At 39.1% G+C, this 17,427-nt stretch overlaps 1 protein-coding gene across 2 annotated transcripts; it reads left to right on the top strand.

Moving 5' to 3' along the window:
- Positions 1-254: 254 nt before the first annotated feature.
- anp32b (acidic nuclear phosphoprotein 32 family member B) lies at positions 255-17,327 on the top strand. Of its 2 annotated transcripts, none has more exons than XM_088929358.1 (7): positions 255-501; positions 8,207-8,356; positions 10,788-10,910; positions 11,342-11,534; positions 12,883-13,019; positions 15,772-15,841; positions 16,765-17,327. In XM_088929358.1, exons 1-7 carry the CDS (start codon positions 448-450, stop codon positions 16,836-16,838), a joined length of 801 nt encoding a protein of 266 aa, XP_088785484.1. In that variant the 5' UTR covers positions 255-447; the 3' UTR covers positions 16,839-17,327. The 2 variants fall into 2 exon arrangements, with proteins under 2 accessions (XP_088785484.1, XP_088785573.1); XM_088929447.1 differs by having other exon boundaries at positions 258-501; positions 12,883-13,001.
- Positions 17,328-17,427: the final 100 nt, after the last annotated feature.

Genomic DNA, 17,427 nt, shown 5'->3' with positions numbered 1-17,427 from the left:
CACGGTTTAAACACGAAAGCAAATCGTATCTGAAATGATTTTATTTGTACACACAATTAAATAGTGTAAGAGTGCACAGTCACTCATAGCTATGCGTTTTACCTTAATTCAAAAGAGAGAAATTGTCCCTGGTAAGAAAACTACAATAATGAATGAAATGCCTTTGGCAACGTCATGTTCGGGAGTATGACAACAGGTCAGTCAGTGACTCTGCATTGCCTGTTTAACTGCAATGGGCGTCTCTGGCCGGCGGCGGCAGTATTGAGTATATATGTGTTTCAGTCCCATTTCCCTCCATGGTTTCTCCTCTCCCTGAGTAACTTGGCGTTTGGCTCACTTCATTATACAGTCCCATATTCTCCCTCCATTAAGGCATCTCTCTGCGTTTTGGACTGAATCAAAAATCCTTAAAAACCCAAGAGGAAAAAAAAACTTTTAAAGGGGAAGATGGACATGAAAAAGAGGATCCACTTAGAGCTGAGGAACAGGACCCCATCTGATGTAAGAGCTGCTTTTTCAAACCTTAGTTTGTTACTTTTTCTGCTTTCCTGGTGATGACCTGTGTAATGGTGACCACATGGGTTTAGTTTTTTATTATTATTTAATAACTGATAAATTACTGCTCAAGTTTCCGTATTAGGCTTTATCGAGGTGGTTAAATCTTACAGAGCTACATAACCAAATAGTTTCGGAGGCTTGGTTGTACAGTATTTAGTATTATTGTTGCAGTCGTTGCCTTTAACCGTTTCGGAGCCTCTTGTCTCCGTGTTGCTCCCTCGCTCGTGTGATAAAGGGTAACTTTTACTTGGCCGTATAGCGGGAGGGCTGCTTCTTTTTTTATCGATGCATAGATAAAATTGATTTATTAGTTTTTTTTTGTTAAAGGTTTATTTTTACAGAAGGCTCGGTAGCCATATTTGTAACAGCATGAAATGGGGCGCCCTTTATTACAAAGCAGTTTTTTAAATAAACCTCGCTGGTGTAGCGCTGAAATAAGTAGTCTGCTCTAAAGAAGTACGGTGCAGGGTTATTCATAATCCTAAATTGAGAAGCAGCCGGGGTTGGTTTAACGTGTTTGCTTTCAACGCCCCAAAAGAACCAAAATCGAAGAAAAAAATACTTAAATCACACTCCCCCCACCAAAAAATCTAAATGCACGTTTGTTTCAAGCCGAGAACCCAAAGTTGCAAACCGTTTTTATTTTCCTTCGAGGTTAAATCTTTCCAGCAATAATTACATGTTACACATTTTAAAGAAAAAAACGGTATTTAGGTTACATTCTTCCACAATAACCTACTGAAAAATACCATTTCTTTACACAAGACCTCAATAAAGCGTTAACGATTTATGTAAAAAGTAGTGCACAGTTCCCGCCATATTACTACCCATTAAAAATACAAATCCGGTGAGCGAGATTAATGTTGTTTTTCTTGATTTAAAGCAAAATACTTTGATTTCACGGCAAAATATACTGCAGCCTCGCAATATTCAGTTACAAGACTAGCAAGAACAGCACCCAGGTGGCAAAAAAAACCCACGCTTCAACCAACACATGCAAGACGAATAACACGTTTCAAAAATGTTAAAGGTGAAGTTTTAATACGAGCGTATCTTTTGGTTTTATGAAGTGTTCAATCTAACTTTGCAGGTGAAAAGGGTGTTTTAAATCAATGCAGAAAAGTTATTCCGCTTCTTTTCCCCACTGCTCGGAAAAGCTCGGTGTACAGTCGCTCGGGAATCGCCATGTTGTCGCCCTGCCGTCTTTGAAGCCCTCGGAGAAAGGAACTTTCTCCATCTTTGTCCTCCTAATTTCCGTTTAAAACGACTTCTTCGTCATTCGCACTCGCACCAAGATACGATATTTCTGCTCAGTCACGTTTATTATTATTCGGATGTTTTTGTTCGGAGGCGATAAATAAGTCGTTTTGATGTTTTTTATTGAAAAATAAAGACGAGGCGGTCAATCCTCAGCGATGCTGATGTTTGATGGCGGGCTGACGGATTCTCTCTGCAACCCCGACAACAGCGCTCTGGCTCTTAAAAGGGCAATGGCTGGGAACACAAATCATTGCCTCCAGTCACTGCAGCACAGGCACACGGTGAAGAGCACGAACGCATGCACTCAGTAGGCCAAGGCTTATTATGCGTAATTCACCTCGTTTGCCTTTCCACAGTAAACAAGAACGCTTTTTATTGGTATTACCACGTTAAGTTTCTACGTGCTTTTGTCTAGAAAAGTTCACTCTACAAGGCGAACTCACCGTTTAGAATATTTATACACTCACGTCGAATATTTTCTCATTGTACACTGAAAACCTTAGTTTGTTCCAACAAATTCATTAAATAACAAATCTCCTTTCCACTTATTTTCCTGATATGTGCAAGTATAAAAAGAGTCGCTTTTGTTACAATTATTCGTGCATTTCGGCACTGACGACTATAGTTTTCATGAAAGGGATGTGGTACACATTTGTAATTTTGAGAGCTCTCAACAAGCTGATTGAACTCTGGGACTGGTTGCATATAAGTTACAACGCCTGAAATTTCAAAAGCATTATTAAAACTGGATAACATTTCCCTTAATTTGGGTATTGAATGTGTTTTATACATTACTTTGTACCACCTTTAAACCTAAGAAAACGGGGAGGCTTAAAAAGAATACACATGTTCACGGAGCTAGAACAATAGTCTGTTTTTGCTTAGTGTAGCTAATTTCTTTAGTCACAAATCTCAGTTTTTTTAGGGGTCTTAAAATTCAGGGTGTGGTCACTTTGTGCTATAAATGAGCAGGTAAGTTGATCTATTGGCATTTTATATTAATTGACTACTATTGATGGGTAAAACTATGGATCAATTTTATGCCCAGTGAACATGTAAAAGACAGGAGATGTAAAGAACTTCATTTAACTTGCAAGTTTGACTTAATGACTGAATGTGTGCCTCAAAATAAGTCAATTTGTTGTATGTTTAAAGTGATTTAGTCAGTTAACTCTCTGGACTTCTTCAAGACTGACGGTCCAAAAGAAACTTAGGGGAAGAAATAGACGCACTTCTTTACACAGAGAGTTACAGGAGTCTGGAGCTCTGCAGCAATATTAAAGCCGATACCATTGCATCTTTCAAGGAAATGGCTGGATGAGATCCTTAGATCAATGAGCTACTTGCAGTCAAGGACAGATGGGTTGAATGCACAATCCTTATAAATCACTGTTATTCTTTACATGTGTAATTCTCATTAATGAAGGTATTAGATTCTTTTGAAAATTATATTAAATTAATTGGTAAACAATTAAGGACATTAGGAGCATTTTTTCTCCAAACTTAATAGATGTGAAGTAGAACAGTACACCAAAGAACATAAAGTAATTGTTAATTTATGAAGCTGTGCGGGAGTCTTTTAGAGATGACACCATTTTTTAAAAAGTACAGTAATTCTCCTACACAGCAGGTGGCAGCAGTAAGTCTATAATTTGGTTGTTGCAGCTGGTGAAACTAAAGAAGGGCAATTCATCTAAAATCGTGGACCAAATGTAGTTTGATGAACAGGGCTGTAATGTGTCACTCTTGCTTCAAGTTATTTAATAGGATGATGTCCTAGAAGAGCTGCAGGCTCCATGGAGTGTGATCTGTTGTTTTGGTATTCAGGACAGTAGTGATGTTATTGAAATGCTAAGAGCTGGTCACAAAAGCACTATCAACAGACATGAAGCTGGTGCTTTAAGAAACTATCCTGCACTGTTGTGGTGCAAATGTATCTCACTTACAACAACAAAGCTTAAGATGGGTGTGTTCAGAACTCCCAGCAGACAAGAAACAACTGTCTCCATCCCTGTTGTCTTACAACTATAAAGCAGTTATAGGTCACACAATAGTAGTTGATCTTTCCTAAAGAATATGAATGCACTTTTCTGTAAGTTACCAATACAAAGTATTAATTCCAGTAATATTTTTGCAAGTGCTGTGCATTTCTCTAAAGGTGTTGTATTTACCTAAGTCTTGTGTGTGCCCATTCCAGCATATGAATCGAGTAATTTCTGAAAAGTTTTACAGCTGAAAAGTTTCCTTAACGATGAAAGCCTTCACGTATTCAGGATACATCATCTGATTTGTTCTGTTGCCAGGATTGTTTTTGGAAGTTTGTACAGCAGGATTTAGGAAGCGTAAATGATGAAAATACAATGATTGTTTTTTTTTTCGTCTTGCCTTGCAAGACAAATAAAAACCATTCAGTCATCTTCAGACTGCAGGATTCAAGTTAAAAGTTTTAGAGATTGGACAGTGCTTTCAGGTTATTTTAGAGTAGTTTCTTAATCTCCTCCATACCATGCCATGTTTGCATGAATATAAAATTTGTCTTTCACACTCCTCTCCTCAAACACATTATTATTAACATTATAAACCTAATTTATTGCCATGTTTATCCGAGTTTGTTTCAAAGGGCAAAGTTGCCTTATGGCAGGAATGATGACAGTGAAACACAGAGCTCTTGCTTCGATGCCCTGTTTTTTTTGTGATCAACTTTTTATTTTAGAAACAAAAAAATATTCAGGCACCAACATTCTCCTCTTTGTATTTCTGACCAACTTGAAAGCTTTAACTAGCACTTCTCTCTGTATCAGGCGTACACTGAATTCACTGATTAGTGCAGTAAACGGATGTACCGTATAGTGTGTATATATAGTTATTTTTCTTATGTGACTTTCCCAAAATTTCACGGTAGCTGTAAATGTTTGAAGCTGTCCAAAGGTACACCAGTTGCAAAAACACTTGTTGTATAGAAACACTTTCTTATTTTCTGAGACAAATGTAATGTTTAGGAGACAGATATCAAAAACATGTAGTACCTCAGTGAAAAGTGTACAGTGCTGTCTTTCTGCAAATACACTACAAGGTTGAACCAATATTACACATCAGCTTACTTTCATTTTTCAGGACGGAAAGATTGTGGGGAGCACTGCTGGTCAGAACATTTTCTCTCTGTGCTATGGAAGGAAGTTTCAAAACCAAATCTGAGTAGTGTTAGTGTGTCCAAGTAACATCTTATTTCCTCATCTTAAAATACAGACATTTCTCCATAAGTCAAACTGAGGAATGAAGGCTGAAGAAACTCAATGAGAAAGTCTTAAGGTCCAGGTTTTAGAAATGATTATTGATTCATGTTTATAATTGAATAGGGGGGCGGTGTAAGTGTAGCAGAATCTAGATAAATTAGGGCAAATCAATTCTGCTATACCGCTTTTGTATGCTGTGATTTGTTCTGATGTATTTTATTGTATTACATCTTGGTATTGCAAATTAATTAACCACTACAACATTATGTGGTTTTTATAAACAAGGTCTAAAAATCTTAGTCAAGGAAAAAAATGTGCTATCATGAGTGCAACGTTTAAATGAAATATCATTTGCTGCGTTTTTATAGTGCCATGCAAAAACATTCAGAACCTCTTTATGGTGTCCAATTGTATGAAATTACAAAATGATGTATACGCATTTCTTTAAACCTAATATTATATTCAAAACCTGAATGTTCAGACTGAAGACTTTCAAGGGTTAGGTAAGTTACAGTAAGTGTCACAGAGAAGAAAGAAAAAATGACTAGTCTACTCGAAGACATTAACTTTATTATTTTTAAGATGCTCCAGTGTAGCTTTGGCCTTGTATTTTGGATAATTGTCCTCCAGAAAGCCTCGGTTTTAATTCTTTAGCAGAATGAAACAGGTTTTCCTCTAGTGTTTGCCTGTACTTTGCTCCATCCATTCTTCCTTAAGTCAATCAGTCTGTGCCGGATGTAACTCTTGGCATTTAGTCCATAAAGGCCACACCATCTTTCGCCACATGCTTGGAGTATCACTAAAAATCTTTGTGGCAACCTCCATGATCAGATGGCCACTCTGAAATACAGACCAGTTTTCTGGAATGACTGGGATGTTGTTGACTCATGGACATTTTCTGTTAGCCAGAACTCTGTAGTAATTTCTGTTTAGTTGCTAGCGTTGCTGCCTCTCAGCGCTGGGGGCCCTGGGTTTAGTTCTGAACCTGGGGAGCTGTCCGTGTGGAGTTCACATGTTCTCCCCTTGTTCGTGTGAGTTTTCCCTGGGTGCTCCCGTTTCCTTCCATAATCCAAAGCCTTACTGGTTTAGGTTAAGTGGCACCTGGGAAAATTGCCCTAGTGTGAGTGTGTGGCGTCCCATCCAGGCTGTATCCTGACTTGCGCCCGTTGCTTATTGGGATGGGCTCCGGCTTCCCTGTGACCCTGTATTGGAGAAACTGGTTAGAAAATGAATTGATGGGTGATAGGTATTTTTTTTGTTGTTTTTTACATAACATCTGTTGGTACTTCAGAGTGTCATAACTGCAAGCTTAAAAGCAACAAAATGTGAAAGCTGTGCAAGAGTGTGAATATTTTTGTAAGGCTTTACATTGTATATTCCTTCAAAGGAAGTTTTGAAACAAACCTCTGAGGACAATAACCACCTCACAGGAGAATGTGAGAGTCGGAGCTGTACAGTGCAAAGATCCAAAACCATTGCTCAAACAGCTTGCTTGGTAAACAGGTAATCTTTTTTGGAATTGAGAATTAGGCGTTCCTGAAACAAACGGCAGACATGATATTAACTAAAGTGGTTCAGGTGGGTAGCTGCGTCAGCATGCGGAGGCTGCAAAGGAACAAGTAATGGGTTTATTCCATGCTGAAAAGAGAAGAAAGAAAACACGTTTCGGCTGTGGAGCCTTCTTCGGGTGTTACTTGTTCCAGCGCTCTTAGTATTAAGGCATAGGTGCCTTAAAGGTGCAAAACTAAGTCGAACCATGAAATGCCCCATTTTGATATTTCTTCAAAGTGCAGCTGAACAAATTCATTGGCTGAACCGAGCAAGTTAGTCCATGTTTACTCTACATCCATTTTTAAAGTACTTTATTACTCAGAACTCTCAGTATCTAATGACTCTGCCAGGGTTCTAATAGTAAACAATTCTCACAATGACTTTCGTGGGACTAATTGCTGAAAAAATCTAGATGTTTAGATATCAATGCCTGTATGTGTACTGAGAGGCATTAAATATGCAACACATGCTATTTGTTGGAGTATTAATTTTTTGTCTCTCCTCTTAAATAACATCTTCATGATCTTCAATGGCATGTAGACAAAAGATTCACCCCATTTGATCAATTACGTTTTAGTCTATTTTCTAACAATATTAGTGTGGGAGACAGCAAACACAATTGTCCATTTCAGTCTGTCTGAACCATCCTAAGCTATTCATGATCAAGTAATAGGTTTATTAGTGGTTCAGTTGGGTAGCTGCGTCAGCATGCGTAGGCTGCAAAGGAACAAGTAATAGGTTTATTCCATGCTGAAAAGAGAAGAAATAAAACGCAACGTTTCGGCTATGGAGCCTTCTTCAGGTGTGTAGGCTCCACAGCTGAAATGTTGTGTTTTCTTTAATCTCTTTTCAGCATGGAATAAACCTATTACTTGTTCATTAACTAAAGTGGTGGGGTGTTCAAATGTTTATTTAGGCTATATCAAATTGTAACTGTATTACAGTTTAATTGCATGACCCATTGCATTTTTCATTAAGTATGTATAATAGGTTATTTACTTTTTAAGTGGGAATTCATTCACTCTTATGAGATTAATATTGAATAATTTTCAGTTGTTTATAGTATAGAATATATTAAATTGGGTATTCATTTTTTACATCGTATGTTGCATAAATGAAGCAATTTGAGTAGGTGGTGTAGGATATGGAGATGGATTATAGTTATCATTTGCTGTTTAGAAACTGTCAGTGGAAATTAGAATAATGGCCCAAGTGTCATTTCCATGCCACAAGATGCATTTTATATTTTATTTATAGTCTAGGGGCTCAAGTCAATCAAATGAACAGAATGGTGCAGCTGCAGTCCTGGTTGGGAGAAACCCATTGACTTTTAATGTTAATCTGAATTTCAGTGTTGTGCCTGATGCAGTGGTTTAACTGAGTTTAGCTGGAATTAAACCTAGGAGAACACAAGGGAAACTACAGATACGATTCTGTGTGCTTGTCTGCTGAGCTACAAGAAAAGTAGAGACCGCACTCCTGTTCAATTGAGATCAGTGCGTGTTTCTGACAGTAGGTTTGACTCAGATTCTCACATCTTGGTCTTTTCAGTTCTTCTGTGGTGGTTCTTTCTTTTCACTGGCTTCCTTTCTTATTTCCGACAGGTACGAGAACTGGTCCTAGACAACTGCAGGTCCAATGAAGGCAAGATTGAGGGCCTCACCGCAGAATTTGTGAACCTCGAATTCCTCAGCCTAATAAACGTTGGCTTAATCTCCGTGTCCAACCTCCCCAAGCTCGGCAAATTAAAAAAGGTAAAGTGTTGTTCCCTTTCAAGCGTTGAAATGGGAGTAGGAATTTCCAGAAGGCTAGCTTAGAAGGATGAGCAATTTCCCCCTTGAAACACTTTTTTTCCAGTATGGTTATTATTCTTTCAAAATGTTTGATGACGGGCATTCCTAAATGCACACAATCATATACTGTGTCTAAAAAGTCCCTGCACATTTATTTGATGGTCCCATCTGAAGTTGGGGATTGTTTGGCTGTAATAAGTCTAGTAATAATCTGTGGTAAGGCTATTTCGATATTGATAAATTCGTATGAAATGGGTCGACCTAGTGGCTCCGTGGTTAGCATTGCTGCCTTCCAGGGTTGAAGGCCTATGTTTAGTTCCAGACCTGAGGTACTATCTGTGTGGAGTTTTTATGTTTTCCTCTTGTTTGCTCTGGTTTCCTCCCACAATTCAAAGACATGCTGGTAAGTAAATTGGTTTCTGGGAAAATTGGCCCTGGTGTGAGTGAGTGGGTATCTATGTGTGTCTATGTGTGCCCTTCAAAGGCTTGGCCTTGTATTCAGGGTGTGTTTAGCCTTGCGTTTGTTGCTTTGTTGGATTAGGCTCCATCTCCTCCATAACCCTGACTTGGATTGATAGTATGAAGTCAAATACTGTATGTAACATACTTAATAAAGGACTAGTATCTTTAATGTGACTGTAAATGCTCACTTCTAATTAATACAATATTACAAACCCAAAATAAAGATGCTTAATCATGGTCTATCGATGACTTTAAACTGCATTAGACTTGATAATGATTTACTAAACTAGTAAAGGGGCTCAAAACACAGCACAAACCTATTTTGTAAATTCACATATATTGGTGCAGCCATGTAAAGTTTTAAGAAGGTAAACTTTACATTGTTTTAAAGCAGTAGGCAGCTGACTTTTGGAAAGTGGAAAGACAGTGAAATGAGTAGTTTTTTTTTTAATACCGATTCACAGAAATCAGGTGACTGAAAGTTGAAGGCACTAGGATCATTAAGGGCTGGTAATTTTGAAATAGGTATGGAAAAATTGACTCGTGTCTTTATCAGAAGTATCATTAGTCTTTTTATGTTTTCTCTAATGCATTCCAGTGTTTTATGTTTTGTTTTCATAAGATGTCTTTGTGACATACTTTCATTTTTAAATAAGATTACACTGGTTTCTATGTGCAGTGTTATTGATATCTAGGTATCTTTAATGTTTACAGTATTGGACTATTAATCAATAATGTTAGGTTGAAGAGTATACCAGAATGCCAATAAAATGTTTTTAGGCTAGTTTCAGAAACCAAGTTGGTTTTGGTTTTTCACCTGTTACTTTAGTCTGTAGAGCACCAAATTCAGTGCTTTATAGCCATAACAACTAGTTGCATAGAATTTGGTTCTGTGAGCACATACGGTTACAGACATACAATACAAGTATACAGCATAAAGCCAATAACAGAATGCATCCACCTGACGTGGTTCACCTCTGATCACATTTAGAAAAATACACCATCTTTGAGGATTAGTTTATCTTTTTAGAGAGAAATCTCTGTGTATACAACAAACAGACATTGCTGTGTAATTATTTTTTTGCTCTGCTAAAATATCTCTCTACTCTGTACTTCAGAGTTGATTGTATAGTTGTAGACTTCCTAAGGTAGATATATTGATTTTTTTATTTAACAAATTTGTAGTCCCTGTGAGTCATCATATAGCCTATTGAATAAGAAACAATATTTTGTGCAGTACTTATTCTTAAATTAACTGAAGTGAGAATCATTTTATCTATGCTCTCTAGTATGTGCTATTATGAGCGGAATTAATTTCCTATTATAACGAGCCTGCTAAAGCTGTTGACATGTTTTGTTATTCCCTCAACTCAAATTAAATTTGATCTGTACATTTTTTTTATTCAGTCTTGCTGCGTTGTAGCAGTCTCACAGCATAATGTGCAGCAGCCTAGAATTTGATATCAGTTCTTATGTCTTGAGGGTAATATTTACAAAAACAAAAATCACAAGATTGTACTCTTAATAGGCTGAAACACTAAATCCACTAAATGAGTTGACTGTCACTGCACTGTCAGGCACTACTTTGAAATAAAAACGACTGACACGATGAAATGACATCCACTCTCCTCATGCACAAGTCGGCTGTTACACTTTCTAATCCTAGAGTAGAAATGTTGTGTTCCAGCTCAGGCTTAAAGACAAAGTCGAAATAAAAAAGAAGGTCAGTTTTAATCTTTATTCTTGCAATGTCAGTAATACACCAGCAAAAGGCAGAGTGTTACAGTATCTTGTTGCCGTCTGAGACTTCTAACACAAACTGTTTAAAAAGTAATATCAGTCACCGTGGAATTGCCAGCACGATGACATACAGGCCACAGCTGGCTTTTTGAGAGTTGTGTTAATTTAGCCGTCCTTTCTTCTTTTTCAGCTGGAGCTCAGTGATAACAGAATTTCGGGTGGCCTTGATGTTTTAGCAGAGAAACTCCCAAACCTCACACACCTAAACCTAAGCGGGAACAAACTGAAAGACATAAGCACGTTGGAGCCTTTGGTAAGTGGATGTGCTGAGAGAGGTCCGTTCACTCGATTCCTGTTTATTACTGTGCCATTACAGGGTGATTTTCAAAGCTTTTGGCTCCAGCGAAGAACCCCAAATGCGGCCCGTTTTCTTAAAACCATCGGGAGATATTTGAAAGTCGGGGTGAATTTTTGGTAAACTTGTCTGTTCTTTTAAAGGATGTTTAAAATCATCCTTTAACAAAGGGCAAGAAAGCAATAATAGGCCACCACTTGTCACTTCAGTGAGACATTCACAAGTGCTGTGCGTTTTGTATTAACCACCCGAAATAATTAGACTTTCTCTCATTGACTTTTTGACCCACAGTGTTCCTTCCATCAAGGGAAGTAAGATTGTTTGCTGGGGAAGCTCTAGCTGATTAGGAAGTTTGCAAAACCCATGTCGTCCTGTGCTCTTCCTACTAGAAAAAGCTGGACAACCTGAAGAGCCTGGACCTGTTCAACTGTGAAGTGACGAACCTGAACGACTACCGGGAGAGCGTCTTCAAACTGCTGCCGCAGCTGACTTACCTGGACGGCTACGACCTCGAAGACCGGGAGGCGTCCGACTCGGACGGCGAGGTGGACGGAGACGGCGTAGACGAGGAGGACGACGAAGGTGAGCCGGGCGCAGAGTCGGGCGGGCGTTTGCGAGTAAGGAGGATGGTGTTTGCACGCGGGGACGCTGTTTAGTTGAGAGGCTGATTTTTTGGCCCTGAAAGGCCGAAAATCCTAAGAACCAGATTTATGAAAAAGCGGTAAAATGCACCCCTGTTGCACTGGACGCTTGCTGCACAGTTAATAATAATAATTAATAATAATTGCTTACACTTATATAGCACTTTTCTAGACACTCTACTCAAAGCACTTTACAGGTAATGGGGACTCCCCTCCACCACCAATGTACAGCCCCACCAAGATGATGCGACAGCAGCTATAGTGCTCCAGTACGCTCATCACACACCAGATACACACCAGGGGAGGAGAACATAGATGGGGATTATTAGGAGGCCGTGATTGGTAAAGGCCAAAGGACAACGAGGATAACACCCCTACTCTTTTAGAGAAACACCCTGGGATTTTTAATGACCACAGAGAATCAGGACCTCGGTTTTACGTCCCATCCGAAGGACAGCGCCTTTTTACAATATAGTGTCCCTGTCACTATACTGGGGCATTAGAACCCACACAGACTGCAGGGTGAGCGCCCCAAACTGGCCCCACTAACACCTCTTCCAGCAGCAACCTTAGGTTTTCCCCAGGTCTCCCATCCAGGCTCACAGCTGCTGACCCTCAGTGGGTAGTCAGTCTTGAGCTGCAGGGTAATATGGCTGATGGCTGAGTATGATGTGTATTTGTGCCTACTATGCGGTGAATATAGTTACAAGAGCTTACAAATTCAAGGCAACCTTCTTGGTTATTGGACTAATAACTCTACGTTCCCTTAAAGTAAGACAATGCATAACTTGAGAGGTTGTATTGTAGCATTTGTTAATACACAGTTCTTTATGCTTTTTTGTGCTTCTTGGGTCATATAGATAGTCGTTTTAGATGGTTTATATTTCCTTAAACTCACACCAACTGGAAATTTGTCTGACAGTGTTATTTTTCCCGATCTTGAGGTGTAAAAAATAAAAAGATCAAACCAGTTTGGTGCAGCATACTCTCAACTGGGGCAATTGGATGGATTTCGGTTTCCAGTAAACTCTGAGATAAGATCAGGCCGGTATGTAAAACCAGAGATGGACAGCGAATAAAAGAGGCATGTGATTAATTAGATATGATGAGACTAGGCCATTCAGCTGTTCATTTAGCTTGCAGGGTACTGATGCGAGTTATGCAAATGTGCATCAGTGTTCCAAGTCACTGCCGTAAAAGGGCAGCGCCTGAATATGTGCCACGCTGGCGAGCGGTTTAACATGCATTCTCATGTCACACCCATAATGCCTTTTCTCTCTCCGGAGCAGAGGGCGAGGAGGAAGAGGATGAGGAGGAAGATGGGGAGGAGGAGGATTTTGATGAAGAGGAAGACGAGGACGATGAGGATGAAGAAGAGGAAGGAGAAGGCGAGGATGATGAAGAGGAGGTCAGTGCAGAGGAGGAGGTAGGGTCAAAGCGTATTCTTTAGAGTGGCTGCAGTAGAGATATAGAGCTGCAGGTAGGATAGCCATTATGTATCATTAATGGGTTTCATAGCACAGTACCAGAGTAGTATGATGGCATTATTTCCAGGAATCTTGCACGTTCAAATCCCCTATGGAAAGAGGGTTTGAAATAGCAGGGTTTAAGCAAGCCTGGCAGAGGCGGAAAGCTCAGAAAAACCTTCCGGAGAAGTGGTGTGGCTTGGATCACACTTTCTCTATTCCAGTATTATTCCTTCATTGTTGGCATTCCACGTGTGAGGTAACTGTTATTTAAAAAAAAATGGGTCATGGAATAAACAACTCCATCTGGCCATATATTTAATTATCAATTATGTTTTCAAAAACAAGTAAATATATATGGATCCACATATATTCAAGTATAAATACAAAAAGGCATAGTTGACATAGTAGTTGTGTCCACTTGTATGATTTCTGGCATTCCCAAAGGTGTCAGAGGTATTTGTTTAAGAGCATAATGTTACAAGTGAGAGGAAGCCATTATGCTCACTTGGTTGCCAGCAACATATTGACCTAACAATCTTAATCAGCCACTTCTTGAGGATTCCCGAGCTATAAACTTTAACAACATGTCTTGGCACCCTGTTCAGGATAACCACCCTCACGACACATACAAATCACAGCTGAGCTGCACACAGTTTTTAATAAGTATAGGGGTTGCATGGTTTGTCTGTTTTGTGGTCTCGAGTTTCATGCACCTTGTTATGAAGTACAGATAACCATATGATAGCTTTGGGTGAAGGGGAAATGAGAACGATGGGCGATGGTGTCATGGGCCGGATCAGCTCTGTTTTCTTGACTGTGAAGGATGGTCAAAAGAATTCACAGAGTCAAAAGCAACGGAACACTGAATTTGTTGTTAAACTCCATCATCCAGTTCCATTTTGAGCTGCAGAAGAAAAGTCATTTATTTAAAATGACTCCTCCAGCTGTTCTGCCAAACCTGTAAAATCATCCGGACCTGATCAACTTACACAGAAAATTCACAAGTTTTTATTTTTATTTTTGGAAACTAAGCAGTTGGCACTGTGTTGCAGTGTGTAGAAGTTCAGAGGCCTGTAGCTCCCCTGGGTTAGTTGGACCTACAGGAAGCAGGGCCAAAGCTTTCCATTATGTCCGGTTTTTCGTTTAATCGTCCATTTACTTAAGAGTGCTGTAACTCCATAGTTGGGGAATTTGACGTACTGATTCGCTTGCAGTGAAAGAATTCTTACCAAAAACATTTGTCTTTAGTGTTGTGAGATTCAGAGATAATCCATCCATCCATTTTCTAACCACTTCATCCTATTTAGGGTTGGGACAGGATCCCCATTCATCGCAGGGCACTCACAGACACGAGCACACACCTCGCATTGGGGCCGATTTTCCCAGAAGCCAGTTAACCTACCAATATGTCTTGGGACTGTGGGAAGTAACCTCAGCACCCAGACGAAACCCATATGAACATGGGGAGAGCATACAGACTCCACACAGACAGCACCAGAGGTCTAGAATTGAACATAGGTCCCCAGATCTGCGAGGCAGCAATGCTTACTATTGTGCCCTATCTGTCGACCTTCAGAGATAATACAAATGCTTATTATCCCTGAAAGAATATCTTTTATGGGTATTTGGCACACCTTTCTTATAGCATTGACTGTTCTTTCTGTCTGTCAAGCCAGCTTCATGCACACCTGGATCGTGTCTCCTTTGTTGGACACAACAGAACTAATAAACACATTGCAGGATTGACCAAGGACTTGTAGATTAATGTCATTTCCAGGTTTTGTGCGTTTCTGCAGTTGTTTTTAGAGGTTAGTGTAAAAAATGTACTGTGGTTAAAGGAAGCACAGTTACACTGTCTTGTTTGTGAGGGTAATGTTTTATGGCTGTGCTAAAGCAGTACTTTGGCCTCCGTTTTTTTGTTCTATGAAGTGGATCAGCTCTCTTACTGACAGACGGGGGATTTGGTACTTTTCCTTGTGATTTACCCCTTTATTGCCACCTACTGTCTGTTTTCTAGATTCCCTGCATTTTTTTCTACAAGCAGCATCTATTTTGACACCAGAGGATATTCTTTTTCCTTATTTTCATTATTCCTACAGTACATTCTTATATATATGTGTGTGTATGTATTGTAAAGAAACGTGTGCTTTCCTGGGATTTGTAAAGATTTGTAAATCTCTTTAATGTTGACCTTGTGGACCCTCTGTGAAGGGTGCAGTGTGTTCAGCAAAACCAGCTTTTGAAAATATAAGCAGATACAGACACAGGACCGGTTAGTTTGGCTGGACAGCAGGTTTCTAGGTTTTTCACTTTCTTAATTAAAAAAAAATGAAAACTAAAAGTTTGAGGAAAACGGTTCAGCTATGTTAATGAACCGAGGTCTTTAGTTAAGATGACATTCCACTTAACACAAACTTTTAAAAACTGATGCTCATTTGAAATTACCACCACTTCTCTGTCTCTTTATTAACTCTTAACTGAAATTGCAGTTTGTTTAAAACATTTTCAGCACTATTGGTATCTACACCTAGGTGCTGTTGTGCAGTCTGTCTGCAAGCACTGATTATTGCCAAACGTTTTCAAAGCCATGGAAAAAAAGTCTTAAAACCCACTAATTTTTTTATTTTTAATTCTGAAAAATAACCCAATCCAGGGAAACATTCCTGTTAGTCTCAGGTCTTCCAATCTAACTGAACTCATGACTTCCAGGAGGAAGACTTCGGACAGGATGGAGAGGTAGATGATGAAGATGATGACGATGAGGAAGAGGAGGATGAAGGTGAGTTCAGAGTTTGAAATGAGTATGCTTTTCTGTAATCTGCTGTCTGAAGTGTGTTATGAATTTTTTTGATGCACAATAGAATCCTACAGATGTGCATGTACGTTTACTTGAACACTTTTGACAAAAAAGGTGAATTGTTTTCTACAATTTACAGTTTAGTGGCTTAGAAGAGAGACAACTAGTGTTTTAAAAGCAGAAGGGGCTGATTCTTAAATTGCGGTTGTTTTATTCCTTACCTTAAGTGAAGTTAAAGGGAAAGAGATGCACAGAATTGAATTTCTGCATTAAACGGTAAATGAGGAAAAACTTTCCATAAGGAAAAAGCTTTTGTACCAGATTTGGCTGGTCTTGTGCTTAGTTTTTTGTCTTGGTGAGGGCTGTATGTGACTCATTTGCACAGTGAATACAGCTTTTATACTGAGTTTTCAAACTAACAACTGATTTAAGGCATTCTAAAGCTGAAATTAGTACTTTGCATTTCTCTCTCTATATATATCTAGTTTGAATTAGGGGTGCGAAGGTGATAATTCTATCACTGATTTTTTTTAAACTTGTTTTATATTGTTAACCACAGCTGTCTAAATGAATGGTTAAAACCTATTCTATAGCAGGGATTTAAAATGGATGATTTTAAGGATTTTGATTGCATGCAAACTAGACTTTGCTTTTCGAAAGCATACTGTGCAATCATGCAAACAGCCTTAAGATGCAGTAAAGTATTATGTGGGTTTTAAAATTCATGAAACAGATTCTAAAATACCTACAAGCCCCCATTTCTCTGTACTAGGTTTTGTAAGTCTTTGCACTCATTCATATTAATAAGCCTTCTGGTCTCTGCATGAGGCTCAGTTCCTCTGTTCCTCCTGCTGGCACTGGGGACCTGCCGGGAAACTGTAACTCCTTTCATTTTTTTTTTCCAGATGAAGAGCAAGGCGGCAAAGGCGAAAAGAGAAAGCGAGAGGCAGATGACGAAGACGATGAAGATGACGATTAAGAGCACACGCCCAGTTGGTCCCCTCCCTCCCCACAACTTACTTTTATTCTTCCTTCTTTTCATCCATCCCTCAAATGAACTGTATTGTATCAGATGAACTGACCCTGTGGAAGTGCAGCTACGGAACTTATTGGAGAATCTTCTTAAGAGCAACGTTCCATCCAGCATTCCACAATTTCTACTGTCAATCCCTAGCGTGATCCTGTTTGAGGACTGTTGGTAACAATGTTTAGTTGGGGTCAGCGTTTTTAATATTTTGTTGGGGGCTCCTAGTTTTTGTTTTTGGTTTTTGGTTTGTTTTCTTTATTGGTTTTTGTTTTTCTCGGTAAGATTATTGCTATAGCAACAGGGAGAACGAAAGGCTGTGATTGGCAAGCCATGGTTTTCGAATGGCTGCCTGTTGCACAAATCAAGGTTGTAGCAACATTTTTACTTTCTGTAAGTCAAAAAAAAAAAGCTTTGTAAATAAAATCTTAACATTTTGTTCTTTGCGCTCTGTGCTCTGCGTTCTTTTGATCCCGTGATTCATGTATTGTAGTAGTCCTTCCTCCCATTTTTTTAGCCGTGTACATTTTTATTGATCACGGGT

The sequence above is a fragment of the Atractosteus spatula genome, chromosome 1 (genome assembly GCF_055471065.1).
Source record: "Atractosteus spatula isolate fAtrSpa1 chromosome 1, fAtrSpa1.hap1, whole genome shotgun sequence".
Lineage (NCBI taxonomy): Eukaryota > Metazoa > Chordata > Actinopteri > Semionotiformes > Lepisosteidae > Atractosteus > Atractosteus spatula.
The sequence above is the reverse complement of the archived record's forward strand: the minus strand, read 5'-3'. Positions and strand labels throughout refer to the sequence as shown.

Excerpts from the sequence above, each read along its gene's own strand:
- anp32b (XM_088929358.1), top strand. The coding sequence starts at position 448 with ATGGACATGAAAAAGAGGATCCACTTAGAGCTGAGGAACAGGACCCCA. Across the intron at positions 8,357-10,787 it reads AGCTCGGCAAATTAAAAAAG|CTGGAGCTCAGTGATAACAG; the intron begins GTAAAGTGTTGT and ends CTTCTTTTTCAG. Across the intron at positions 13,020-15,771 it reads AGGTCAGTGCAGAGGAGGAG|GAGGAAGACTTCGGACAGGA; the intron begins GTAGGGTCAAAG and ends CATGACTTCCAG.